This window comes from Cavia porcellus, unplaced genomic scaffold (genome assembly GCF_034190915.1).
Source record: "Cavia porcellus strain 051 isolate PalLab524CR breed Dunkin Hartley unplaced genomic scaffold, mCavPor4.1 scaffold_5, whole genome shotgun sequence".
In the NCBI taxonomy this organism is placed as follows: domain Eukaryota; kingdom Metazoa; phylum Chordata; class Mammalia; order Rodentia; family Caviidae; genus Cavia; species Cavia porcellus.
The window spans coordinates 29,180,308-29,206,877 of NW_026947488.1; the positions used below are offsets into that span (position 1 = coordinate 29,180,308).

The 26,570-nt window shown below is 50.3% G+C and overlaps 1 protein-coding gene across 1 annotated transcript in view; it reads right to left on the reverse strand.

The window, feature by feature from the left end:
- Window positions 1-2,458: 2,458 nt before the first annotated feature.
- Xkr7 (XK related 7) overlaps window positions 2,459-26,570 on the reverse strand; it is a 28,638-nt gene continuing 4,526 nt past the window's right edge. The window contains exons 2-3 of the mRNA XM_003476333.5: window positions 9,535-9,737; window positions 2,459-9,078 (exon numbers count right to left, since the gene is read on the reverse strand). Of these exons, the coding sequence (XP_003476381.3) occupies window positions 8,126-9,078; window positions 9,535-9,737 (1,156 nt within the window). The 3' untranslated portion in view covers window positions 2,459-8,125. The remainder of the gene's footprint in view (window positions 9,079-9,534; window positions 9,738-26,570) is intronic.

Here is a 26,570-nt window from a genome sequence, read left to right on the forward strand (position 1 = left end):
TTCAAGAGTTTATTACATTAAAAGAGGCTGTTAGGGAGTTCCTAATCTCACCCTTGGGAAAGGAGAAAATTTGGGCACAGAGATACCAGGAGCATTGATAGAAAGACCATGTGAGGACACAGCAGAAATAGAAGACGGTTGTAAGTTCAGGGGAGAGGCCTCAGGAGAAGGCAACCTCCCACACCTTGGGTTGGGACCTCTATTGTTTTAGTCCCTTGTCTGTGGATTTTGTTGTGGCAGCCCTTGCAAACTAATGCACCCAGAAAGACTGCTACAGCCACCTTGGGGAAAACAGACCTGAGCCATCCGGCAAGATGAAACCAAGAGTTTCCCTTCCTTTGTGCTTCTGTGGGGTGGGAGGCATGGAAATACTGGGGACTGAACCAAGGGAGCATTGAGGTAAATCCCCGCTCCCATTTTAAAATTTTTATTTTGAGACACATTCTTCCTAAACTGCTCAGGCTGAATGCCAACTTTTGATCCTCATGCTTCAGCTTCATTTGGGATTCCAGGTGTGTACCACCATGTCTGGGTTCTTCTGTGTCTTTTTATCATGGAGGAAAACCTTTTCCAGAGATTCATCAAAAGACCTCCCCCAAGAACCAATGGTCCAGATGCGTTAACCAGGTTATATTTGGATGTAACAAAGACCCAAACAACAGTGGCCTTAAACAGAAGTTTATCTTTTCTTCACATAATAGTTGAAGCATGCACATCCGTAATAGGTATGGCAGCTTCAAGTGTCACAACCCAAGGTGTTTTCTTTGGTTGTGCACCTTGCTGCCACCACTGTAAGTGGGTTCCTGCAGCTAGTTGTACTACCTGCAGCAACAACCAAGGACCTAGAAATGCCCTATTCTCTTGTATTCTCCACATAGGTTTCTTCCTGCCAGTACAGAATGCCATACCCTTCCCTTAAAAGAAAGAGAGGAAGTGCCCTAGCCCAAAATTCTATTGCTCACATCTCATTGGCCAGACCTTGCCTAGCTGCAAAGGACGCTGGGAAATGTAGTCTTTTATCCTCTTAGCCATAATGCCTTGCTAAAAGTTCCTTATAAAAAGAAGGGAAGCATAGCTACAGCAGATACTTGGTAGTCACTGCCTCACTGGCATCAGGTCACCTGCCTCTGCCCCCACCAATACCTGGTCTGGGGAATTATCTTAGATCAATGATTCACATACTTGGGCATGCAATCATAATCATTTGGAAGATTTGTTAAACAGGTTGCTGCTCCCTACTCATTCATTGGCTGATTCAGTTAAGCAGGGTTGGGGCCTGATTGTCTGCATTTCTAACAAGTTCTCTGGTGTTGCTAGTCTAGAGACCACTTTTTTGAGGGGGCCACTGCTTCACATCTGGTTCAGGCGGGCCTCAGACTCCTAGCAATCTTCCTGCCTCAGCCTCCCAAATGTTGGGATTACAGGTATATGCCACCATGGGTTTGGGAACCCTATTTTGAGAACCATTGTTTTAGGCCGATTATGATTTTGCTCCTTGCACCAGGTAGGGTTAAGGATAACATGTTCTGAATACTTGGAAGAGGGACCCTAGGAATCCTCTGAAAGGATGGTGAGGAAGGCTATTGGTGGCAGCCAGGAGAATTGCATGGAACAGGAAGGTGGGGGACTTGAGCAGCACAGTGGACTAGATGGGACTCCTGGAGATAGCTGGGAAGCTCAGGAGATAGTAGGGATCCAGTTTGTGAAAAGTTAGCATCAGGATAAAGGGTTGACCTTTATCCTGAAAGTACTGGGGAACCATGGGAGGCTCTAAAGCAAGTAACCATCATGATCAGATTTGTGCAAGGAATTGAGGAATCCTTAAAGGAATGGTCCTGGGAATGAGGTCTTTAGACTCCCTCTCACCAACATCTCCCTGGGACCTTTTGAAGTAGAGTTCCAGTCAAGTTCTATCTGCCCTCTGGTTATGGAGATGGAAATCTGCATTTGAAAAAAATCCCCTTGTCCTCCAAATAGTTCTGATGCTTTTAGAGGCTTGAGGACTACTAGGTTAGAGTGGAAACCCTAGAGGAGGTGACCTCTTAGAGGCAAGACCCTCTATAAAATAAACTCCTGTTCTATCTTTCTCATTCACTGCACCTGGCACATAATAGGTTCTCAATACAGACTTGTTTTAGAGGAGTGGGGACTTTGTTCTGGGTCTTGATTGTGTCATGGACTCATTTTGTGACAAGTATGTTGTCTCCCTTCCCTCTTCTTTCTCCTTATCTGTAAAATGAGTTTGGAGATAATCCCAGGATGCCTTGCCCTGGGATTCTGGATGACTGGTGGAGGTTCTAGCCAATCAATAAAGAAATTGTTTAATGTCCTACCTTTCTCAGCCAACAGCTTTTCTCATTGGAAACAGCCACAGAAATTACGGCCAAAGGAAGACTTCCTCCCCATTCTTCCTTCTCCCAACCCAGAATAGCCAGAACAATAGGACACAAGCAGCACCTACTGAAATGACTTTTAATATCTCATGTTGCAGCAAAATTAAAAATATACAAAAAGTTTGTGGAGTACAAAAAAGTCTTAGTACAGAAGCCGCAGCTTGGGGCCCCTCCCCCTCCCGGGGGCAGCTCGGAAGGGCGAGCAGAGGTGAGGGGACTGGGAATGAATGGCACAGATGTAGTAAATATCTGGAAGAGGGACTCGGACTAGGAAACAGGAGCAGCGGGGTGGGAGTCAATTAGGGAGGGAAGGAACATGGAGGGAGTCCCCCGGAATTGTGCTGACAGAGGGAAATCGGCCCCTCAGGCATGGCTAGTGGCTCCTGGAGGAAAATTGAGGCGGGATCAGAGCTAGGTGTGTGGGGGGGTTCTGGTGAGACCCTCTCTTGAACCTGGGTTCTGGTCCCTCCCTGCCATCAGCTTTCTGTGTGACCTTGGGCAGGCCACCTCTGATCTCTGGACCTGCTCCTTCCATTAAATAGGATGCTGGACAACTAAACCACTGATTCCCAACTTGAGCTGCCAGCACCTGCCCAAGGGTCTGTGGAGGCAGGAATGAGTGGGCATCCATGAGTGCTTCTGAGAATCAGCAATCCAATAGAGCACAGAAACTCCCCACCCTCAAGCCCTGGAAGCTCACTTGAGGCCTTGGCAGAATTTGCTGCAACCAGAGTCTCAGTATGAGTTAATGTGGCAAAATGAATCCTTCATCAAGAAAGGAGATCTGCTTGGGAGAAAATGCAGATCTTCCAAAGCACAGGATCATCAGGCGTGAAAAGAGTAAGTGGGGGCCCTGGGAATGGTTCCTGCTCCTTCCAGAGGGCACAGGGGCTGTTTGCTTAAGGCCCCTTCATGTTTGGGGGTTTAGCCCAATCAGACAGGTAGGGAGAAGGGAGGGAGGGGACCATGGCAGGTCTGGATGGATTCTGGGATTTAGGTGACAGGAGATGGAGGAATAGTACTTTTCCCATCTGATGCTGTCTTTACCCCCTCCTTGACCCAAAGTCCCCTCCACTCTGAGATTATTGCAGTGGCCCTGGGCTCCCACCTCTCCAGCCTGGCCTGGGGTCCTTTAGGGCCATTGTGCATAGACTAAAGGCCAGGGTTGCTGGGGAGAGGGCTGCTTTCTTGTCAAAAGAAGGTTAGAGGGGAAGAAGCCAAGGACAGGAAGTTCTCTGTGTCCCCCAGAGGGTTTTGTGTCAGGCAGGCTCTAGCAGCTCAACGGGGCCAGGCTGGGTTAGGCCTTCCTCCCCCTGCCTGCAGCAGCCACGGGCTTGGGAGTGTCACATCTCCCCAGCCAGAGTGGCAGGTTACAGTCCTCCTCCCTCTCCCCCAGCACAGGGTCTCAGAAGGGACTTAGGCCCCTGCCCCAAGGCTGCCTATGTGGCTTGGCACTCCGTCCCTTCCACTGAGAGTTCACAAAGCACTTCAGTATGGGAACCACAGCGAGGGAGGAACAGGTCCTAGGGGCCAGCACAGCATCAGGACAGTGGGTTGCACTTTAAGTCTTCATCCTGTGCCTGCACTCGACTCTCACCCGATGCAGGTTCTTCTAACCACGAGCACTGCCTCCCTCCAAAAAGAGAAGACTCTAGCCCCTAAGCTGCCCAGAGGCCCTGGGTGGACCAGTAGCCCTTAAATGATGATAGTTCTCAAGCCAGGGTCCTTGTGAATTCCTTTCCAGCTGAGGAAGGTATGGGATCTTCTTTCAGATGGCCAGGTGATGGGGCATAGAGTTAGACTGGTAAAATCTCAGAGGAAGCCAAGGCCTCTGTCCCTCGATTCCCCACAAGGTTTCCAAACCCTGTAGGCCTCCCCAGAATCTTTTCAACATTTTGAACCGAAGTTGAGGTTTTCAAGCTGGTGACCCTGGTATGAGCACGGTGCATTTGTAAATATCTGGACTTCAGTGCCAATGGGTGGAGCGGAGCATACACTGTCCTGTTTGCCAGAGGTCCCCCCATCTCCTCATCCCTTCCCTAGCTTTCATTTCTTGCAGACATTTGAGTTTGCGAGCCACAGGCAAACTCCAGAGAATCTTCTTCTCGTGCTCGGTGCCAGGCCAAGTGCCTCCAAGGGAAGGACCTGCAGAACTCGTCTTCAGGAAGCTTTGGGGCTGCCAGACAGGCACATTCCCAGCCACCTCACCTGGAGACCTGACCCGCCAGCCTTCTGCTTTTCTCTCATGGGTGACCCAGCTCCAGGGAGACAGCATCATGGGGAGCTGGCTGAGGGTAAGGCAGATTTGGGGGAGGTACAGGAATGAGACAGAGGAGATGAGAGAGCTGAGAAAGCCTCCCTTGCCGGGGAGGATGGAGGCCTGTGCGGCTTAGCTGGAGTGACCGTTACAAGGCACATGGTATGTCAGTGTGTGCATGTGTGACGAGGGGTGCTAAGGACAGGTTCGGGACCACAGTCAGCAGCTTATGGGGTCAGTTCGAGGGAGGGAGCTCAAGGAAGAAGGGAGACTGAAATCTGCCCTGGGAATAGGAACAGGTCCCTCTGGGTTAAATACGAGGGCAGGGCCTCCTGCTGCTTTGGTATCAGTGTCTTCTCCTCTCTTCCTGGCAAAATTAAGATAGATCTGACCACCTCTCATCCTCAGGAGAATCTCAACTTTGTTCCTGACTTCCTGTGTGACCTTGGGCAAGAGACTGCCCCTCTCCCGGCCATTTGTCCTTCTTAATGGACGAGGAGGGCGGGTGACTGGCAGGATCCTAAGAGCCCCTCTGGGCTGCGGTTGTGGAGCCCTCTCACAGCAGGACTTTGTAGGGATTCTAGGGAAGACTGAGCATCCAGGCTGGGTGAGGCAGGAAATGGGGAACGGAGAACCCAAGGGGTTCAGCTTTAGCAGGGAAGACAGACAGGCTGAGGTAGATTGTGTGACAGAAAGGAACAGGAACCAGCTCCAAGGGAATGGGCCCTCTCTCACTCTGACAGACCAGCAGAGTGGGGGACCTCAGGGCAGGCAAGATGGGGTCCTAAAACCCAGGTCAGAAGGCTGAGCTCTCTCTGAGGCTAAGCAGCACAAGGTGCCCACCGCCCTCTCCTCTGGCTCTGTGACCCTGACCTTCTCTGGTGTTCAGATGTTCTTACACACACAGGTCCTGAGGGAAAGTTTCGTGGGACCAAGTTTTGAAAAATGTGGCTGTGGTTTCCCTGTGAGCCCCAAGCTGTTCCTGGCACTGCCAGCCCACTCACGTGCCCAGCTCCTGGAGCTCCCAAAGTTGTAGAGGACTCCCAGCTCCTAGGAAGGGTACTTCTAGATTTTCCTTCTAGGACACTAGAGAATGAGACAGCCAGAAGGCCATCCCAGGATCTTAGGGGGCAAACTAACTTGCCAAGGTGACCCTCAGGTGGCTGTGCTGAGCCTCAGTTCCCTCATGTGTAGGATGGGAAGACAACACCTCTGATTGGCATGCTGCAAGGAGGGGAAAGTGTGAGGGAAACTGCGTGGGGTGAGGTTTCCTGGCACAATCAGCCCTGAGGAAACAGGCAGTTGGGTCTCGGTCCCCACCAACAGTGCTTGTCACACAGACTGGCATGTGTATAACCAACCATGGGACTGGTCTTAGGAGACAGATCGAGGCAGTGGATGAGGAACATGGGTGAGCCCACCAGAGTGGACCTGCCAACGCAGGGTGGGGCCACTCATCACTGTTGAGTTCCTGAGGCTCCTCAGGAATCAGAGAAGCAGAGGAAGAAGGAAAAGCGTTCTGTGTGGCAGGAGGGATACACCATCTTGGCCTGGTGCTTTCTGTGTGGCCACCTGTGGTGCCTGGGGCTGGGTTACTTGTATCACAGATGTGACATGTGCTTGTGTGTGTGTGTGTGTATGTGTGTGCACATAGTCCTACCCTTTTTACACCCTGAGTGTGGCCTTCTCCTTGCATTCTCAGCAGATCTGTTATCCATCACCATTTGATGGGACAACCAGCCATCGAGGGCCTTGTGAGAGCAGCTGCCACTCGGGGCTTCTGTAACCTTAGCACACCTTATAATTTGCATAGTGTAGAATTCTCATGGCCTACCTTGCCCCCAGCCAGGGTCTGCATCTGTCCCTAAAGTCCCCTGCTGTCCCCTCCTAGTGAACCCACCTTGGCTGGTTTGGAGAAAAGGAAGGCTCCATCCCTCCAACCCACAGGGCCACCTATTATTTCCCCACCCCACACTCCAGTACCCATCTAGGACTGGCTCCTTGGGTCAGAGGAGCAGCCCTGCATGTGTGGTCCCACGCACACCCCAGGATGTTTGGATCATGGGAATGGACCATGAATCCTGGGGGTTTGTCAGATCTGAGACAAAACAAGACTGTTTCCCAGATGCTGCCCTGGAGAGCTGCATCTGCAGGGTGGCAGAGAGCCAGGATTCCTGTCACGTCCACAGAGCTATTATTTTTTCTGCTGAGAACAAGTTGGCAGTTGAAACAGCTCAGATTCTGGGGACAACTTCTTTTTTAGAAAGATGACTGTGGACCAAGATGGACAAGAACTCAACTCCCGTAAGCCCCAGAGGTCTGGAACTGCAGCACTATCCCTAGACTGTTCCATTTGCACTGGGTTCTAGGACCCCCTTCCCCTCACCACTGCAGGGGACACTAGACTCCTCCACAGTGGTGCAGTGTCCTTGCTCCTGTGTCCTTATTCCTTCCAACAGAATATAGATCAGCAACTCCCTAGGACATTTTATCAGCTACATGTTCTAGAACTTCATTCTGTGTGTCTGGAACAGTTTCCTCTGCTGACTGTCCGGCCACCTCATCTGTCGTTGAGCCCACACAGAATATCTTCCTAGACACTTTATCAGCTGTCCAAGACCTTCAGCTAGCAGAGATGTTCCAGATGCTCATCTAGGGCAAAGAATGGCTCCTTGAAAAGTTCACCTGAGGTGTCTAGAACCTCATCCACACCAGTCCCCAGCAAGGCATGTTTCCCGAGAAGCTCGTGCTCCTTACTCTTTCTGCTCTGGATTGCAGATTCCCCTCCCCAGACCTTCACCCTGCCATGCTTCTGCCAGCCTGGGCCCTCAGGACTCCTTCTCCTGTCCATCTCTGCACCATCAGCCCCCACCCAACTCCCCCACCCCAACTCTCCTTCTTTCAAGTTCTCTCTTGCCCAGCTCCAGGCCTCAGACTCTACAGAATGTGCCAACCCCGTCCACAAGATCTAACAGCTCGCTCCACACCTTCCACCATCTCCTCCATCCATCTCAGAGATTCTCTCCCATCACATAGGCAGCCATACTCTTCACACCCTCTGGAGAGCGAAGGACCTAGGCCATGGATCTGACAGTGCCCTTCCTCTGCTAGGTGCACCAGGGGTAACAGCGAGGCAACGCCAGGCAGGAGCTAGGGTATCAGCCCCTTGCATCAGACATGGTATGGGGACCCCAATAAAAATGGGGCAGCTTGTGAGAAATGTAGCACCAGTCAACTCCCTGGGCCCTGGTTCAGGGGACTTTAGGAATGGGCCAGAGGGCTGAAAACCAGGCCTGGACTGAGGCCTCCCCTAAAAGTTTGCCCTCAACCCTAAAAGAACCCAAAGGTGCGGCCACTCTATTCCTGGACCAACAGATCCACTCCCTCTTAACCTGGTGGCCCTCAAACTCCAGGGCAACACTGTGGTTGATGTGGAGTCAGCCACATCTGTACCCTTTTGGGGGAAAACTGTGGCCTACACCGTGGTCTCATACTCCAGCAGCTCCTGGGATGTCCCCACGCTCCGGTACTGCAACCGAGGTGTGGCAGGTGAGGAGTACTCCAGTGCCAGAATGGTCTTCCGGAGCCGGCGGTCAATAAAATGAGCATCCCATGCTGGATACTTCTTACGAGGCAAATCAATCCGAATGACAGGCCTCTCTGTCCGCACGGGCCGAGCTACTGGTGTGGGAGGCAAGCCAGGCCGCACCTGAAAGACAGGTGGCGTGGGAGTCCCTGCACGCTCACCCCCCACTGAAACCCCATCCCGCTCCATGCCTGTAGTCCTTGGCAGGGACCTTGGAGGGCTTGTGACAGCATCAAATGGTGGACCACAGGACCTTGGGGTCTCACGGAAGATGCAGCCAGGCATCTGGGGACCCAGCATAGGCCCATTGGGGTGCAGGAGACAATAGTAGACACACATGAAGAATATGCCCAGCGCAAAGCTAGAGGCCACCACGCAGACCAGAATGAGCGAGTAGAAGTTGGTGAAGCCGTGGTTGGAGTACCAGAAGCCAGTGAGCGCAGCGTTCTCCAGCAGGACGATGCAGTAGTACAGGGTCATGCGGCGGCGGCTGCGCCCCTCCTTGACGTTGAACCAGCAGAAGATGTAGATGATGCCTACCACCATGTTGTAGATGATCTCCTCCCACTTGGACATGCAGAAGTCAGTCTCACCCTGGATGACCCAGAAGGTCATGATGCACCAGTGGGCCACAATGAAGATGCCAAAGTAGAGTTTATAGACACTGGCAAAGAGGGCAAAGGCCAGGCTGCGGGCTGCGATGGTGAACAGGTGCCATAGCACCTGAGCCACAGCGCCCTTGTAGGACAGCGGCCGCTTGTCATCCCTTGAGTCCCGCAGCACCTTCTGGTAGGAGGCCAGCGTCCATGCCAGGGACACGAGGGAGGCAGAAGTGGAGAGGGCTGTGGAGACAGGGTGGGGACGGGGTGGGCTGGGTTAGGGTGGGTCTGGGTGAGGGTCTGGGGAGAGCAGGAGGGATCTGGGTCAGGCGCTGCCCTGATGGTGAGAAGGCAGATCTGTAAGGAGGTGTCCCCAGGAGATGCAGGCTGGAATCAGGAGTCTGGGGAATGAACAGGGCAGTGGACTTTCGCCGCGGGTCTGCAAGTTGAGGGGTGAAGGGCAGAAATGGGTCTGGGTTGCCCTGGCAATGGAAAGGGAGAAAGGCAAGTGGGAGATGCCCAGGGCGCTTGAGGGGTGGTGAGACAGTGAAGGGTCAGGGACAGGGACCATGGGTGTCTTGTCAGGCCTGGAGTGAGGAGGGTACAGGGTGGGCCTCCCTAAGGCTTGCCAGGAGCCTTGAGGTAGGGGAGGGTGCAGGGCTTCCCCAGGGCCCGCAGCAGGGGCGGGGCGGGGCTCACCGGGCAGCAGGTCTGGCTCGCGGTTTTCTTGCACCAACAGAATGAGCTGCAGCACGAGCTGCGGCGCGCTGCGCAGGAAGGTCTCCAGTAGACGCAGCATGCTCACGTCCGCGCTCTCGAACAGCATCCGCCAGTAGAAGTGGCGCCGCAGCTCCTCCCCGCGCCAGCGACTCTGAAGGCCCAGGTACAGGGCGTGCAGGTACCTGCGGGAGGCACGCGGAGCTCAGCGTCCGGCGCTCTTCAGCCCGGGCCCTCCCACCCGCCCCAGCCTGTAACCCGCGCAGCGGGAGTCCCTCGGCGTGCAGTGAAATGGGCCAGCGGAAAGCATCGCCTTGGGCCGCGGATGGGGCACACCACGTCGGCTCATTAGCTTCCCTTGCAGGAGGCCTTTGATGCAGCCTTATCACTGACCTTAGGCGGCGGCCTCTGAGGGTTTACTGACGCTGAGAGTGCTTACACCAGCCCTAGTATCATGCCCAACTTGGAGAAGACCCAGGGAGGCCTAGCCCTCGCTCAGGGTCTCACAGCCAGGCAGCAGCGGGAACAAGGATTCAAACCCAGGCAGTGCTCTGACCATTTGAGCACAATGCCTCTTACTACTCACATCATAGAGGGCTTAATTACCTCAACACACTCACCCTGTCACCCCCACCCTGGGTTCTGCGGCAGCCGCTTTTAGGCTGACCTCATCCAGTGCCTGGCCCTCTGGGGGCAAAGGGTGCTCAATTCCTCTAGGTATTTAAGACCGTGCTGATTCCTTTTGTGACACTTCTGCCAACAAATTTTTGAGGCTCAAGCTACTCCAGCAGGCCACAGATTGCATTGCGCTCAGCGCCCTCTTCCTGCTGAGCTTTTATACCTGCTACACTCTCTGGCTGAAATATCCACCCTGTCCCCAGGCCCAAGCCCCAAACCTGGAGAAGTTTTGCTTTTCTTCCAAAGCTCTGCTTTTAACTTTGTTTCAGGAAACTGTTGATCACCCCTCAGTAGGGGTGGAGCCCCCTCCCAACTTCTATCCTTCTCAGAACTCATCGAAGTGGGTTGTTTTGTTTTTGTTTTATGAGACAGGGTCTCACTATATAGTACAGGCTGGCCTTGAACTCACTTTGTAGCCCAGGCTGGTCTCGAACTCACAGTGATCTTCCTGGCTCAGTCTCTAGAGTGCTGGGATTACAGGTGTGCACCATCATGCCTGGATCTTGCAGTGGGTTCATACGTGCATCTCCCCAAATTGAGCTCTAGGACACTGACTAGGCCAGCCTGCTCACTGTGCACACTGTGTTCTCATCACATAGTAGGTGCTCAGATTGTGTGAGCTGAAGGAATGAAAGAATGCATTGTATGGAAGCCTGCTGAGCTGATTAGAGTGCAGGTAACCTGGAGGTGGGCGAGGGGTGGGGTGGCTGGGAGGGAGGAGGAACTGGAGTCCTGGTCCAGGTCCTGATTTCACTGGTAATTTACTGTGTAATCCTGAACAAGACCCTCTCTGAGAAAGACCCTCATCTCTCTCAGAGGAGCTGTGAGGACTGAATAGACAAGAAGCTACTTTGTACACAAATCTCTGCCTCCAGTTTCCACTCTGGCCTAGCAGCTGCACTCGGCTGTTGCGTCCACAGATTCCGCCCCTTCCCAGCCTCCTAAAGGCTTAGTTCATGTCAGGGGCAGGCCATTTGCGGAAATGGTAGAGCAATCCTCCGAAAGTTGCCTCCCTAGGAAACCAGGCAGGAAATTTCCAACACAAGTTTAGTGACCTTATTGCCCAAATCTGAAATTGGGGAGCCAGGATTTGGAGAGTCTAGTCTCAGATGACAAGTGCCAGTGTCTCCAGTATGTCGTTTGGGAAAGTGAGTTTCCTCAAATGGGTATCTTGCTCTTCGCAGTAGTATGGCCTTCTCTGGGCCTCAGTTTCTCCATTGGCCAATGAGAGGGAGGGCTTGAAGGCCTTGGAGATTCTTTCAGAGGTTATATTCTGGGGCCACAGTGTCCCCAGAAAATGTGGCCAGGAGCTTCTTGTTTGGAGCCCTCCTCCCATCCCCATACTGTAGACACATCGTCCACACGTCACAGGATTGGCAGCCAGGATGGGGAAGGGGCCATCCCCTCAGAAGCTGATTTGGGGCCCACAAAGACCCCTCAGGCCAACTCTCCTTTCCAACACTGGAATTCCTTCAGTCCTTTGCAGCCTGCACATTCACACTCATTGCTTGCACACTTCCCTTCCTCCCGATGTGAGGGCCTCGGCTTCTGAGCCTCTCCAGGCCTGGAGTTTGTTTCTTCTGATGTGAAGAAATTTGTGTCACTTTATCTTTCATTCTCTGGGCCCTTTCCTGTCACCCACATAATGATTTCTGCAACTAGAATCATTCTTTGCCATTCATGTTATAGCAAGCATATTTTAGCTGCCCTCCCATTTCTCACAGTCTCATGGTGGGGGGTGATAGGAGACAGGTAAGAGGTGAAGTAGACACTACAAGATGCTTTGGAAACCAGAGGGGTAACTTCCCTGCAAGTTGGGGAGAAAAGTCAGGGAGGCCTGGAGGAAGAATGATTTGATCTCAGTTTTAAAGCAAAGATCAGCATTTGAAGACCCCAAGAGATAGAAGGTCACTCCAGGTGGATGACCCGGGTGACACAAAGGTGCAGAGCCAGGAGGAGAGTGCATGACATTTCTGGGCAGTGGCCAGTGGCTTGCTGGACCTGGACAGGAGGGTTTTAATAGGCAAAGGCATAAAAGACTAGAACGGTAAAGGGCAGCACATTCTGGACACAGAGGGGCTGGCAGTGTAGCTAAGGTTCTGAGCACTTCCTTAGCATGCATCAGGCCCTGAGTTTGACCTTTGCATCATTAAACAAATTCGGACTGCAGAGTTTGCATTTTATTGTAGATCTGAATTCTATCCCAGAATCAGAGGGATGTTATCAGCTCAGTAGCTCTGAAAGCTGGCACTGGAGACAGGTTTGGAAGGAAGCCAGGAAAAGCTGGGGTTTGGTCCAGGCCTGCAATGACAGGGCTGAGCAGGGGACACAGGAGGGCAGAAAGCGCACCTGGAGTGACTAGAAGGGGCTGTGCGAGAGGCCAAGGTGGCCCCAGGCCTCTAAGGGGCTCGGAACACTGTCATCCTCCCTGACCTCCTCCTCTTCTGCCTTCCCAGCCCATGGCCCCCGCCCCCGCTCCCATGGCTCTGGCTTTGAACAGGAAGGAGAGACCAGCTGGTCCAATGTGAAGGGGCCTGGGGAGTTGGGGGAGGGTGACACCCTGGAAGTTTCTCTCAGGCTGGAAGACCATCTGTTTCCGGGCCGGGTCAGCATGAGGGAGGCCCCGGCTCCAGGCCAGCATCCATCACCACCTGACGCCCAACTGCCCACCTCCCCACCCACTCCTGCCCTCTCCTCGCCAGCTCTCTGTTCATGGCAGACAAAGGGCTCACACAGCCCAGTGTTGCTATGGGCAGTAACAGGGACAGGAGAGGGAAGAAAGGAGACCTGAGGTCAGCGGAGAGCACATAGACCTCACCACAGCCTGGGGATGAAAGGCCTGGGCTCTGTCTTGCTTGGCCTCTTTGGCAACAGGATCCAAGCTGGCCATTTTTTCCAGCCAGCACTAAATGCTCACTGCCAAAGTCTGAGAGATGTTCGTGGACCTAGAAGAATATTAGAAGTCTGAAAAAATAATTGGCTCCAAAACATAGGGAAAAACTGCAGAATCAAAATTAATAAATGTTTAATTAAATGTCTGCAAAACAGAACATGATGTCAGCCAGTCAACTGCAATTTGGCTTTTACCTGGTTATGTATAATTTACATCTGATATTTGATGTGGCTACATTTTAATATGCTTGATAGATGTAGAAGAGCCCACAAAGGTCTTAAAATAGTCCAACCCAGAGCATGCCACCTAATTTCCCTGGCCTCAGTTTCCTCTTCTCAAAGACAGGGCTGGCACTTGCCATCCGGCTTGCATTATGGTTGCCGGGTAAAGATCAGAAAAGAAATATTCCCGAATGTAGGTTTGTGACCCAGCCCCGCTCTGGACTTTTTGTATCCCTGGGTGGTCTCTTTGCTTCTCTGAGCCTTATTATAAACATTAAATTAAGTGATGAGTTAGAAAATAATTTACAAACTGTAAAGGGCTGGGTACACAGAAGTGGGGGACATACCTCAGGCTCCTCCTTACCACCAAGCAGCCTCTCTGGGAGTCTCCTCCAGGAAGTCCACCCTATCCCCCATTCCACTCTGTTTGGAAGGAAATTGACAGAAGCTGATGTCACTGTGAATGGGACTGGTACCACCCACAGAGAAGAACATACTATCTCAAGGCAAAGAATCCAGATTTGTGGGGAAGGGACATACATTTGCTTTTTACCAGAATATATCCTTTCTTTCTTTCTTTTTTTTTTATAGATACCGGGAATTGAACTCATGACCACGCACTGGCAAGGCAGGTGCTTGTGCCACTGAGCTAAATCCCCAGCCCCAAGAATATATCCCCATCCATCCATGTGTCCAACGTCACTGCCAGGTGCAGGAAACCGTTGTCTCTTGCCTGGACACCCACATGGGCCTCCTCTGTGGGCTCCTCCCCCGGCAGACCTCTCCCCACATGCAGTCTGTGGGAGAGCTCCAGAGCCTGTCAGATCACGTCAGTCCCCTTTGAAAGACCTTCCAGCGGCCTCCCAGCACAGTTGGACTCAAACTTGGGCTTTTCCCCTCAGCTTGCAGGCTCAAGCCATCTGTTCTGACTGTTTCTCATTGTGTCTCAAACCACAGTCTATGTATTCACCACACTCCAGGTCCCCTGGAGGGTCTAGCCAAACTTGTTCCTGATACAGGACCTTTGCAGTTGCTGCTTGCTGGGCCTGGAACAAGACCTCTTCAGATCCTGCAGTGGCTGCTCCTCCTCAGCTCACTCATTGCCTTCATAGAGAGGCCTCCCAGGCCGCTTCCGCCCTCACCAAATCACTCTAGTCTATCAACTCCTCTCCTCATTTTCTGATTACTATACTGTGTCTTTATTTATTTAAACACTTACTTTCTAGTCTTTTTTAAAGTCCCCCCCCCCTTCTGAGACAAAGTCTCACTATGTAATTCAGGCTAGCCTTGAACTCAGTATGGATTTCAGGCTGGCCTCAAATTATTTTCTGTTCCATCACTGGAGAGTCTATGAGAGCAAGGATCTTATCTAAGTCACCACTGTGTCTCTTGCATTTGTGCATGTCCTAGGCACCCAGTCAGTATCTGCTGAATGAAAGGATAAATGTGAATGTTTGCTTGTGTGGCCTCCTGCTATTTGAGGGCCCTAGAACTTCTCTGCCACAGTTTACAAACAGACAGGATACCTTGTTGATTCCTCCTGACCTGCCTGACTTATTCCTGCCCTTCCTCCTCCAGGAAGCTTCCTTGATGCCTTTCCAGACTAGCTAGGTCTCCCTCCCTCCAACGGTTCTCAGGCTTAAATGATCTGTGGTTCAGTGGGAGTCAAGCATTGTAGTCAGTGCCTATGACCTAACAGGCTGCTTCTGCTGCCCCATTGTATAGATAAAGAAAGAGGCACTCAGAAGTCTATTATAGATCTAATTTTCTTTCTTTATTTCTTTCTTTCTCTTTTTTTTGGTCTTTTTCCTTTTTTATCGGTACCAGGGATCGAACTCACGACTGCCTGCTTGCAAGGCAGGCGCCTATGCCGCTGAGCTAAATCCCCAGCCCCTCTTTTTCTTTCTTTTTTTTTCTGTAATGGATCTAATTTCCTGACTCTCAAGCTTGTGCTAAGAGGAAGCATGTCCTGGGAGAAATTGGAGAGCAGATAAGTACACACTGTTGGGGCTGGTGGCAAAAAAACAAACCTGAGGAGGAGGGGAGAAGCCAGAAGTTAGGGAGTGAATGCCCTCTGCTCAAGGATCCAAAAAGTCATCGTTTCCACACGCCATGACGCCCTGAGCAGGCAGCAGTTGGGAGACAGGAGGGTTCGTTCTCTTCTCCCCAGGCCCAGTTGCTCTGTGACCCAGGAACCTCCCAGCATGCCCCCGAGTTTGGGGATCCACCCAATGGTAGGAAGAGGGGAGAAGGATGGGCATCCCATATTCCTGAGAAACCAGAAAGCTGCGGAGACCAGCATCTAGGTCATTCTGACTGGCTCCTGTTCCTGAGTCACTCTGAGTCTGGCACTAGGTCAGGTCTCTGCCCTAGTGCCCTGGGCCTCAGGCTCCATTCAGAGTGCTGCATGTGCCCGGGCTGGGCCTCAGCCCTTGGGTCAGTGCTTTTATGTGTTGTCTGCTGTGTCTGGTCCCTGAATGCAGGAATCTATTCCTACATCATGCCACTCAGTCATTTGTTTATCAGTGTCACACTGACACCGTGGGTCCCTTGAACTACAGGTTGCATTGCCTCTCAGGTATTCTGTCCATCTGTTAGTTTGACCTGAGATCCTGGGCCAGCCTGTGTGTCTGTCCCTTTGATGCTGAGACAGCCTGCCTGTCCCGTGGACACTGGTTCTTCTTTTCTATGTATCCCGGATCCTGGGTCTGTTGGTCTGGGACTTTCGGTCCCTCAGAAACACCGTCCATCTGCTGGCTGGCTGCTCAGCTTATGGCACGGCGCGACTGCCAGTCCTCCGGCGTCCTCCACTGCCTGCTCCTCCTCTCCCTGACTCTGGGTCCCCTCTGTCTGTCTGCGTCTCTCACATCTTCAGTTTCTCCATCTGTCGGGCTGCTCAGCATTTCCGAGTGCGTGTTCTCGCCTCTCCCGACTCCCCCTCACAGCTCTGGGCCAAACCACAGCAGTTTCCAGCGGCTCCCCCGCTCTACTCCATCCAGGAACAGCTCCCGGAGGTGTGGCCACAGGCCCTGCGGCTGTTCAGGCTGGGCTGGGGAGGCAGCAAGCTGCCCACTGGCCAGGCCCTCACTGTGCTGGCTGTGCGGGATCCATAATAATGATAAGAGCTCTCATTTATTAAGTGCTGAATGTATGCTTGGCCTTTTTGTGCCTATCAGTCTCTGTTCCTCTCTACAGAATTTTGGGGTGGGTATTATCCTTACCTTTGCTTTACACATAAGGAAACCGAGACCCAGAAAGGGACTGGAACTTTAGATCTAAAGTCACACAGCAGCTTAGTGCCATATCTAAGATTTGGACCTGGATCTCCACGGCCCCTGGAGCCAGAGAAAGAATGGTGGGGTGCGGGGTGCCGGTGCCTCATGGCCATTCTGTCTCCATGTTACCATGGCTACTTCAGTCATGGAGAGGGCAGGCATTATGACTGGCAAAGAGCACCCCAGTTGGATATGGTGGACCTATGCACGTCTCTTGGGATTTTGTGGGTTTAAAGAACGCTGTGCAGAGAGTGCTGAGAGTCATTAAAGTCAGGAGACCCAGGTGGTTCTGGGGAGGTCCAGCCCCTCTGTGGGTCTCAGTCCTCCCTAAAGTGGACCTAAGTAACAGATTCTCACCTCCCCTGAGGAGTTTTCATCAGCAACCCTACCTTTCCTGTCCAGTTCAAAGGCAGGAAAGCCAGCTGTCCTGAACCCAAACACTGTTTTCCTCTCCAGCATCATCAGCTAGATTCAAGCCACTGCATGCTGGCAGCCTGTCTTGCCTCCGTCCTTGCCCCTCAGGGCTTGTCTAACACAGCGGCCCGAGGGGCTTATAAACTCCTAGGCCAGTGTTCCAGCTGTGTCTAGATGTCCCTCTAAAGGCGCTCGGGGGTCAGAGGCGGGGCTTTTTGGAGGTGGCTGGATCCAGGGTGTGTGATGCTGGGATTAAGGGGACAATGCTGGAGCTGACAGTGACCCATTCTGGGTATGACTGAATATAAGGGACAGAAAGAAAGCTTGCTGTGGTCACTGCTTGCTACCTTCTGCCTGCCCTGCCATACCATGGACTGTTTCTTTTCTGTGATGCCCCTCTGCCATGCCACGCTGCCTTGGAGCCAGTTGACTATGGACTGAAACTTCTACAAACTGTGAACCAAAATAAACCTTTACTCCTTTAATATTAGGTATCAAGTATTTTGTCTCAGTAAGGATGAAAATAACTAAGACAGACAAATTAGGCTGCTCCTCATTACTCTTAGATGAAATTGTTACCTTGACTTTGAGGCCCAGTTTGGCCCAGTCTTTGTCTCCTTCAAGGACCTCCAGGCCCCCGGCCTCCCTCGCATGCCCAGCTCCCCTGGGTTTGCTCCTCCTCAGTAGACAGGCTCAGCCCAACCTGAAGGCCTCTGCCTGGAAAGTTCCACACTATGGCTCACTGAATTTGTACCCTTCTGTTTTGGTCAGTGTCACCTGCTCAGGGAAGTGTCCCTGACCAACCACTCTCCCAAACACTCCTGTGTACCGCCCTCTCGGTCAACTTGGGTCACCCTGTTCCTTTTCCTTAATCTCACATATCACAGCCCCAAATGATCTGCTCTACTTGCTGGTGTTTATTTTCCATTTGAACAGGAACCAAACTCATCTTTTTCTCTGCGATGTCTCCAATGCCTGGCCATCATTAATGCTCTTTGTCCACTTACTTCTTGAGTGAATGAAAAGCCTGGCTGTGCTTTATAAACTCCTGAGTCAAGGTAGCCAAGCACAGAGGGAAAGAATCCATACTGTGGGGTGGAGAGATCTGGGCTCAGATTTTGACTCTTATCATTTTTTTTTTTTTTTGTCTTTTTCATTTTTATCGGTATCAGGGATCGAACTCACGAACTCACGACCACCTGCTTGCAAGGCAGGTGCTTATGCCGCTGAGCTAAATCCCCAGCCCCCTTGACTCTATCATTTAGTGCCCGTGTAGCGGTGGGCAAACCGCTGCCCCTCTCTGAACGCACTGGCTCAATGCCAGCCTCACAGGGGTGAGGTGGCAAAATGCATAACATCCTGCCGAGGGTGGAGCACTTAGACACCAGAGGTATTAAGCAGCCGTGTGACAAGAGGCCTTATCAAGGAGGAGGCCTTCTAGTTTCCTTTGTGGGCTTGCAACTTAGGGGCCCCATCCTTGATATCCACTGCATGTGTCTCTAGGACACAGAGGGTCAGAGACGATTGCTGGGAAAGTTCACAAGGGAGGTTTCCTTTGAGGGTCTCCTCCCATCCCCCCAAAAGTAAGCACTATTCAGTCAAGACCTTCTATGTGTACTTTGCTAAAATCCTCTGCAGCTCTGAGATTTACAGAGATGATCCCCACTTTCCAGATTAAGAAACTGAGTCTCAGAGAAGAGAAAGTTTAACTAGTTTCTTTCTTTTTTGTGCTGGGGACTGGACTCAGGACTTCATGTATGCTAAGCACATGCTCTATCATTGAGCCATGTCCTCACCCCATTTGACACTTATTTCAAGGATTTTTGAGTGGCTTACAATGTATCAGGAGTAAGAACAGATACAACAGTGAGCAAGAGAGACTCAACCCATCTGTTAGGAACTCAGTTTAATGGGGGAAGAAAGCTGGATGTCAATTAAGTCATCATATTAACATATAAAAAGTGTTCCTCCAGTTCCAGACATATCCCAGTAAGGGTCCTTGCTCCTGCACGCAAGATGGCAGTACCGTGTGAGTAGGGCCTGGTGGTCAGGGAAGGTTTCTGGGGGCAGTGACTGTTGAGCTGTGTGGTCCAAAGCAAGCATGTGAGCTAACCAGGTGAAGGAGTGGGGGAAGAGAGTCGCTGGAAGAAGCATGAACAAAGGTCCTGAGGTGTGTGGGAGGGAACAGTAAGTGGTCAGAATGGCTGTAAATCAAGGGAGGAGGGGGAAAAGCAAGAGATGAGATGGACCATGGTGGAGGATTTGTTCTTTATCCCGAGAAGGTTGGGGAGCCATGGGGAGGCTTTAAATGGAAGAAGACCATTTGAGGAAGTACTTTAGCTCTGGGAAACAGACTGCAAAGGGACAAGGGTGGAAGAAAGGGACCAGCTGTCAGAGGACAGGAAAAGATGGTCCAGAGACATTTGAAGGCAGTTAGAGAAATGATTTGCTAAGGTCAAACAGCCGGGCTGGGAATTTAGCTCAGGGCTGGGGATTTAGCTCAGCGGCATAAGCGCCTCCCTTGCAAGCAGGCAGTCATGAGTTCGATCCCTGGTACCGATAAAAACAAAAAAGGTCAAACAGCCAGAAAGTGTCAAGATTGTGTCTCAAATCAGAGCTACTGATTCCCGCATTTTCCACGGGGTGTGGATACGCTGAGACAGGCCCCAGACCAAGACCGATCTGTAGGTTCTCTAGGAAACATCCGCCGCTTCACTTGCACTGTGACCCAGGAAGCTCTTGGCCCTGAGACCCCCTTCCTCACCGCCTTACCCTCAATTCCGAGCACTTCTGCAATGATGTAAAAAATAGGACCTTCCTGGGGTTGGCAGCCAAATGATTCATAAATGTCAGTAAAGAACATGATTTTACACGTTTGACTCCCATTTCATATGGTGCTGGGAGCTAGGCTGTCTCCTTCCTCCTTAGCAGCCCCCTGCCGAGCCACAGCACTTTTTTTTTTTGGTTGCTGGGATGACATCAAACACTTTTCTAGCCACTAATTTTAGACACTGGCTGAAAAGTTGAGACCTCTCCCATCGAATCACTCTTAGCAGCTCCTAGCCAGTGTCCTTCTTTTTGCCCAGCAGAGCAGCAAGTAGCTGATCTTAGGCAGACATCTAGAACCATGGTCCGGCATCTCACTCACAGTATGAATGCAACCAAACCTCCTCTTCTCTCTGGGTCTCAGTTTCCTCATCTGTGAAACAGACTGAAACTCAAGACCCTAAACTCAAAAAGCCCAGGCACTTTTGTTCCACACTTTTCTCTTTTCAAGCTTTCCCTGTGTGGGGCGGGGGTGTTATGAGCTAGGGTCTTACCTCCCAGTGGCATCTGAAGGTACCAGAAATCAAGACAGGAAGAATGCGGCACTTTTGTTTGTCTATCTGTGATTCCAGGTGGTAGAGTTAGGATGTCAAACACCAGCACTTAGAGCAGCTGAGCTGATTTCATTTGGGACTCAAGAATGACAGAGAGGTCCCTGTCTAAAGAAGCAGCCAGAGGCTGGGAATTTAGCTCAGTGGCATAAGCACCTGCCTTGCAAGCAGGCAGTCGTGAGTTCGATCCCTGGTACCGATAAAAATGAAAAAGACAAAAATAAATAAATAAATAAATAAATAAAAAAATAAAGAAGCAGCCACTGTCAGCTCCAGCAACTTGCTGCCCTAAGAGAACGTGGAGTTCCAACGTCTGGAGTATATTTCTTTTCTTTCTTTCTTTTCCAAAATTTTTAATAGTTGGGAAGTAGGATATTTATGCAAAAAGAAAGTCTCAATTTAGAAAGGTTGGCAACTAATTAAAGAAATACCATATGAATTTTAAAGAAATTATTATTCCTTTTTATAGGTGTGATAGCACTATTGCACATTTTCGATGTTTTTTAAAGCTTTTCTTTTTGGAGATATACTGAAATATTTATAGAGGCAATGACATGATGTCTCAGATTTGCTTCAAAATAATACAGAAGAGAAGAAAATGGTGTGGGGTCTAGACCTATGTTCTCCAGTACCTACATTGCAACATCAGCTATACATGGTTGTTTAAAATTAAATTAATTAAAATTAAATACAATTAAAAATTCAGCTCCTCAATCACACTAGCCTCATTCCAAGTGCTCAATACCCATATGTGGCTAGAGGCTACTGTGCTGGGGAGCACAGACACAGAATTTTCCATCAGCACAGTCCTATTGGATGGTGCTGCCCTGCATAAAACAAGGTTATCAGGAGTCAATAAGTGTTGACCTGGGTGGTGGTAGTTGGTTGATCATTAGTTTATTCTGTCTTCTTTTATGTATGTTTAAAATTTGCCATAATAAAAAGTTTCATTAAAGAGTTAGAGAAAGAAATACAGCATGAGCCAAAGACACCCAGGCTGCATTGGCCCAACTGCCATGGATTGGCAACCTATGGTCAGTCCAAGAGTTCAGTACCATGGAGCTGAGCATTAGAAACTTTCAAGTCATAGTTAAAATCACACTGGTTTTTGAGATTATCTGGTTTCTCTCCAACTGATATCAAGGCCCCTGCTATACTATTCTTGCCAAAGTCAGCTGCTTTTCTCTGTATGTCCCTACAATGGGAGCTCATGCCCTGGGGAGCATACCACATTGTGTCTGGTGGCTTGCTTGATGGGGTGGTCTTGCCCTTATTCAAAAGATGCTGCCTCCTTTAACCTGGGATCATCATTGGTGCCCGTGCCATTGGAGGAGCCGTACAACACGCAGCACCTCCCTTCCTGGATGGGGCTCAGTGGGTGATGGCTGTTAAGAGTGAGGACCTTTGTCCCCTCTCTCATCCTCTCATTACTAAGCATGCAGGCTGGGCTGCTGCTGGTGCAAGAATAATAGCAAGAGTAAATATTTTGTGCAGAGGTACTATGTGACAAGCCCTATGTGTTTAAGTTACTCAAGGCATTACAAGAGAACCTTAAAAGGCAGATTTTAAAAATCAGATATTACTGAAAACTACAGTTATCATTTATTAAGACTTAGAGTAGATGATTGGTCTGAATAGCAATCCTGCCATGTAGGAAATATGGTGACAATGGACTCTGGAGACAAAACTATCACCATCTCCACTTTACAGCAGAGATGGGAGCTCTGACCAGCAGAGAAACTTGCCCAAGGTCACAAGTCCAGGGAATCGTGCTGCCTTGATCTGCACTGGGCCAGTAGCTCTCAGCCACTCTGTGTTCTTGTCCAAGTCCAAACCTCACACAGAATTCTCAAGCCCCCAGGTGGACCTTACAGATAGAGTAACTGAACACCAGGCAGTGATGATGCTCATCCCAAAGCTTCTAGTTGACTCATATCAACACCTATTAAGTACCTACTGCACACAGGGGTTTTGCTTTTCCTAACAGCAAACCTGTATAATACTGGAACATACCCAGGGTTGTTTTTATTACCTCTTCAGCACTGTCCTTAGCCTTGGCCTGCTGATAGTTCAGAAGGCCTAATGGACCTCAGCATTGTGCCCATAACTACAGAAGGCTTCCACACTTCCTGAGTGTCTGCTGATCAACTGCAGACCCAACGATGCTTCATTCAAAAGCTCTCCTGTTCCAAGAATCCGCTACAGGCCTCCAGGTTCAAGGTCACCAATTTTATGTAGCGTCTGTTCCTGGCTAGTCACCTAGGAGCCAGAGAGAAGAGGGGCAGCCCCTGACTCCTCAGAGTTTCTGATAGCGTGGGGAAGCCTGCCTGGGGGGCAGCCTATCACAGAGAAGATGCTGGGCTTCAGTGTTTTTGCTTCTGCTTCTCCAAACAGAACATGATTGATTATTTTGCAAGAATACACATAAGTAGCAGAAAGTAGGATAGCATTGTGAACTTAGGAGCCTGCTTTGTGGCTTCAGGTCCTGGCTTTGCTACTTACTATGTGGGAGGCCATTCTCTCTGCCTCAGCCTCCACATCTGTAAAACAGGACCAATAATGCTAGTTACAGAACACTACTATGTCCTGAGTATTGTGCAAAACACGTCCTATGTATGAATTCAATAAGCCTGCACACTGGCCATTCACAGGGACCACTATCCTTTCATGGATGAGAAGACTGAGGCTCAGAGAGGTCATATGGTTTGCTGAAGGACACACAGCTTGTTAGTGGAGGAGCCTAAGTTTTGTCTCCATAGTCCATATTTACCATATTTCCTACACGGCAGGATTGCTATTCAGACCAGTCATCTACTCTACATGTTAATAAATGATAATTAATTTTCAGTAATATCTGATTTTTAAAATCCAGGTTGGTGTGTATGTGTTTTTTGGTTAATTAAAAAGCACAAGTAAAACCTTCAAGCAATATAAGAAGTATTTAATTAGTAAGTAGAAATCTCCCTTAACTTCACCCCAGAACCCTCAGGAGATAATCAGTGGAAGAGAGTCTTTCTTTTCCATGCTGTCCAAGGTTTCAACAAGAGTATATATAGCTCTTCCATGAACAAACAAAAAACTGCCAAGTAATTTTCATTTTAGATTTTAAAGACAAGGACATTGACCTGGTTGCAGGGACAGGAGGTGGGGTCTGAGGAGCAGTGGCTGGGGGGGTTTGTTCAGGGGAAGTTTCTCAGAAGAGGTAACAATTGAGTTTGGCTTTGAAGGATGTGCAGAATTTCATGAGGAGGAGAGTGAAAACGGGTATTGCTGGAGGAGGCAGCCCCTCAGCATAAAGCAATTTTTATTTGGGGAGGAGGAGCAACAGAGCAATCTGGGGCTAGAGCAGTCAGAAGATAAATGTGGGCAGGGCCTCGAAGCCAGGCTAAAGCACTAGACTGGCCGTAAGGGTAGGGGAAGAGGGAGGTGGTAGGGGGGACGCCCTGGGACTTCGGAGGGGCAGGGTCAGATCCTAGCTACAGAATCCCTGGCTGCAGACAGGATTGTGGGGCAGGGAAGAGGATAACTAGAGGCCTACAGATTTCCCACAGGAGGAGGAATTGGAATGCCCTAACAAAGGCAGGGTAGTGAATGGAGGGGCCAGAATAGATCCCAAACAGCCTCCCTCCCCTCCCCAGGGACTTGGCTCCAGCTGTCGGGGTTCAAAGCCATTTCCTGGCAGCCCTCTCTCCTCCCAGTCCCCAGGGCTTCTCTTGTGTGGTCTTTATAGATCAAACAGGGGACGCTGGGCCCAACTGCCGCCTCTGTGTCTGTTAGGAGTGTCTGTTAGGAGCAGCTCTAATGGCCTGTTGCAGCCGGATGGGTAGAGGGAGGAGGTCAGATGGGGGTTCAGGATGTCCTGGACAGGGGTCTCCCTGGAGGTGCATGTTGAGATTGAGGTTCAGTGTCCTGCAGCAGCCGTGTAAAGCAGAGAAGGGAGGAGCCTTGCAGAGGGTCACTGCCAAAAATTCAGGCAGTTGTAAACATGTTTCAGCTGGGGCACTGATTATTCAAAGCAAAATCTTAGACATGGAGCCAACATCAAAAGAAAGTAAGAAATGATGGTGTGACACACGGTTTGAAAAGTACTGTGGAACCCAACTCCTGACTCATTATATACCCATAATACAAATAGCAATAGCCAATCACTTCTGCATTCCAGACACTGTGCTAAACATACATTATTTAATCAGCCACACGGAGACTGGAGCTATTATCAGAATGGCTGTTTCACGGATGAGGAAGTCAAGGCACAGAAATATTATGCCAGTTGCCCTAAGTCACAGGAAGAGGCAGATGCAGCATATGGCTGAATTCCAGGCAGCACGTTCTGAACATTTATCATCTAGCACCAGTAGAGAAGTTGAAGACCAGAGAAAGATCCTGTCAGTTCAGCCTGAAGTGGATCCCTGTTCTGGTAGCTCTTACTCTGGTCCAGTCCCACCTGCTCTTACCTAGCAACCTCCTCGGAGGGCTCCAGGATACTCTTTACTGGGCAGCCACCATGCGCACTGCAAAACCGGAAATAAGACCTGTTCCTCCAGGCATCCCCATTCATGACCTATGTGGTAGGGGCCTGCCAGTCTGTCCCCGTCATCCACCACTCTTTCCTTGTTCTGCCTGCCACCTGAGTTACTGCTTCCCTCTGCCTGCAACACCTTCCACACGACATCCACATGGCTTCCCCTCATCTCATTCAGCCTCTGCCTGCAGGTCACCTCCTCGAGAGGCCTGCCTGAGCACCTGATCTCAAAGAGCCACACCCTCCTCCCCTCCCCAGCACTCCCTTTAGAGTTCATATTATATACTGTTTTGCATTTTCTTTATTGGTCTCTCCCATTTGACTTCTGACCTTCAAGAAGCAAAAAGTTTGCCTTGTCCATACCTCTATTTTCAGCACTAAGAACAATACTTGGCATACAGCAGGTGCTCCATAAATACTTGCTAAATGAATGGTTGCAGATTCAATGAATGACTACCATGTGACTATAGCTTTAGAGGCTTCCTATCTCCTGTGAATAAATCCTTGCTCCATGGGGAACAAAGCCCAGGCTGATGGCACTAATCATCATCAGCAGACTTTGCACAGTAAATGATGGAATCAGCCCTTTGTTAAATCCTTTGCATACATGATCTCATGAAACCCCAAACAATCTAAGCAGTGAGTAGATGCCATTATGGTCGCTATTTTAAAAACAGGATGAGTGATTTTGTGGCTTGTCAGGTCATATGTAAGAGTTAGTAGAGCCAAGATTTGAACTAAGAACCAATCCAGAGTTTATCCTCTTAGCCATAATGCCAAGAATGTAGCTTCCCAGAGGGGAGACCTAGAGCCAAACTTCCACAGGTCCCTGGCTCACTTCAGAATCTCTTCAGTACAGGGCTTGTTAGCAGGCAGAGGCAGTGGTGCTACGGTCTAGACATGGAAGGGGTGTTGTGGAGGGAGGCCCTCAAAGCCCAATTGCCTCCCTTTACTCTCTTTCCAATTCAAGGGGCCTGGATCCTGACATCCTGGGAGGAATCCTATGCCAGATCTCTCACACTAATTGGCTTAGCAAACCATGCTTATCTGGGCAAAGCTGGACCCATGAGTTCAAGATTAGGGAAAGCAGGATTCATGGCTTACTGCTCCACTGCCCACAGGGTCAGAGGAGACAGGGTTAGGACTTTAATTGGTTTAACAGTCTTCAGTGGCTTAACGGCTCAGAGGATTGGCAGAGTGAGGGAAGCATGAAGACACAAGCCGGTGACCAGCCCACAGCCAGATTTGGGCCCTACCAAATGACCTGTTTTGCTTTCTGTCAGGGTCTCAAAGTGTCACTGCATGGAGACATTGCTCTGGGATCCCCTAATATAGCAGGCCAAGGATGGAACTGGGCTTGGGAATTAGACAAAGCTGGGTAGGTACAACTTTTCCCAGACTAAGAGGTAAGCTTGGACAAGCTACTTGACTTCTCGGAGCTTCACTTCTTTATCTGATAAATGGGTATATCAACAGCCAGAAGAGGGAAGATTTCAAGATAAGATGAGACTACATGCCTAGAATATTTCATATGGGGCCTTCTGGGATATGGTTGATATGTCGTGTTTGTGCATTTCCTCTTTTTATGTTTAAAGTAATAACATCTTCTCCCCTCTCCCCCACCCTAATACTGGGAAT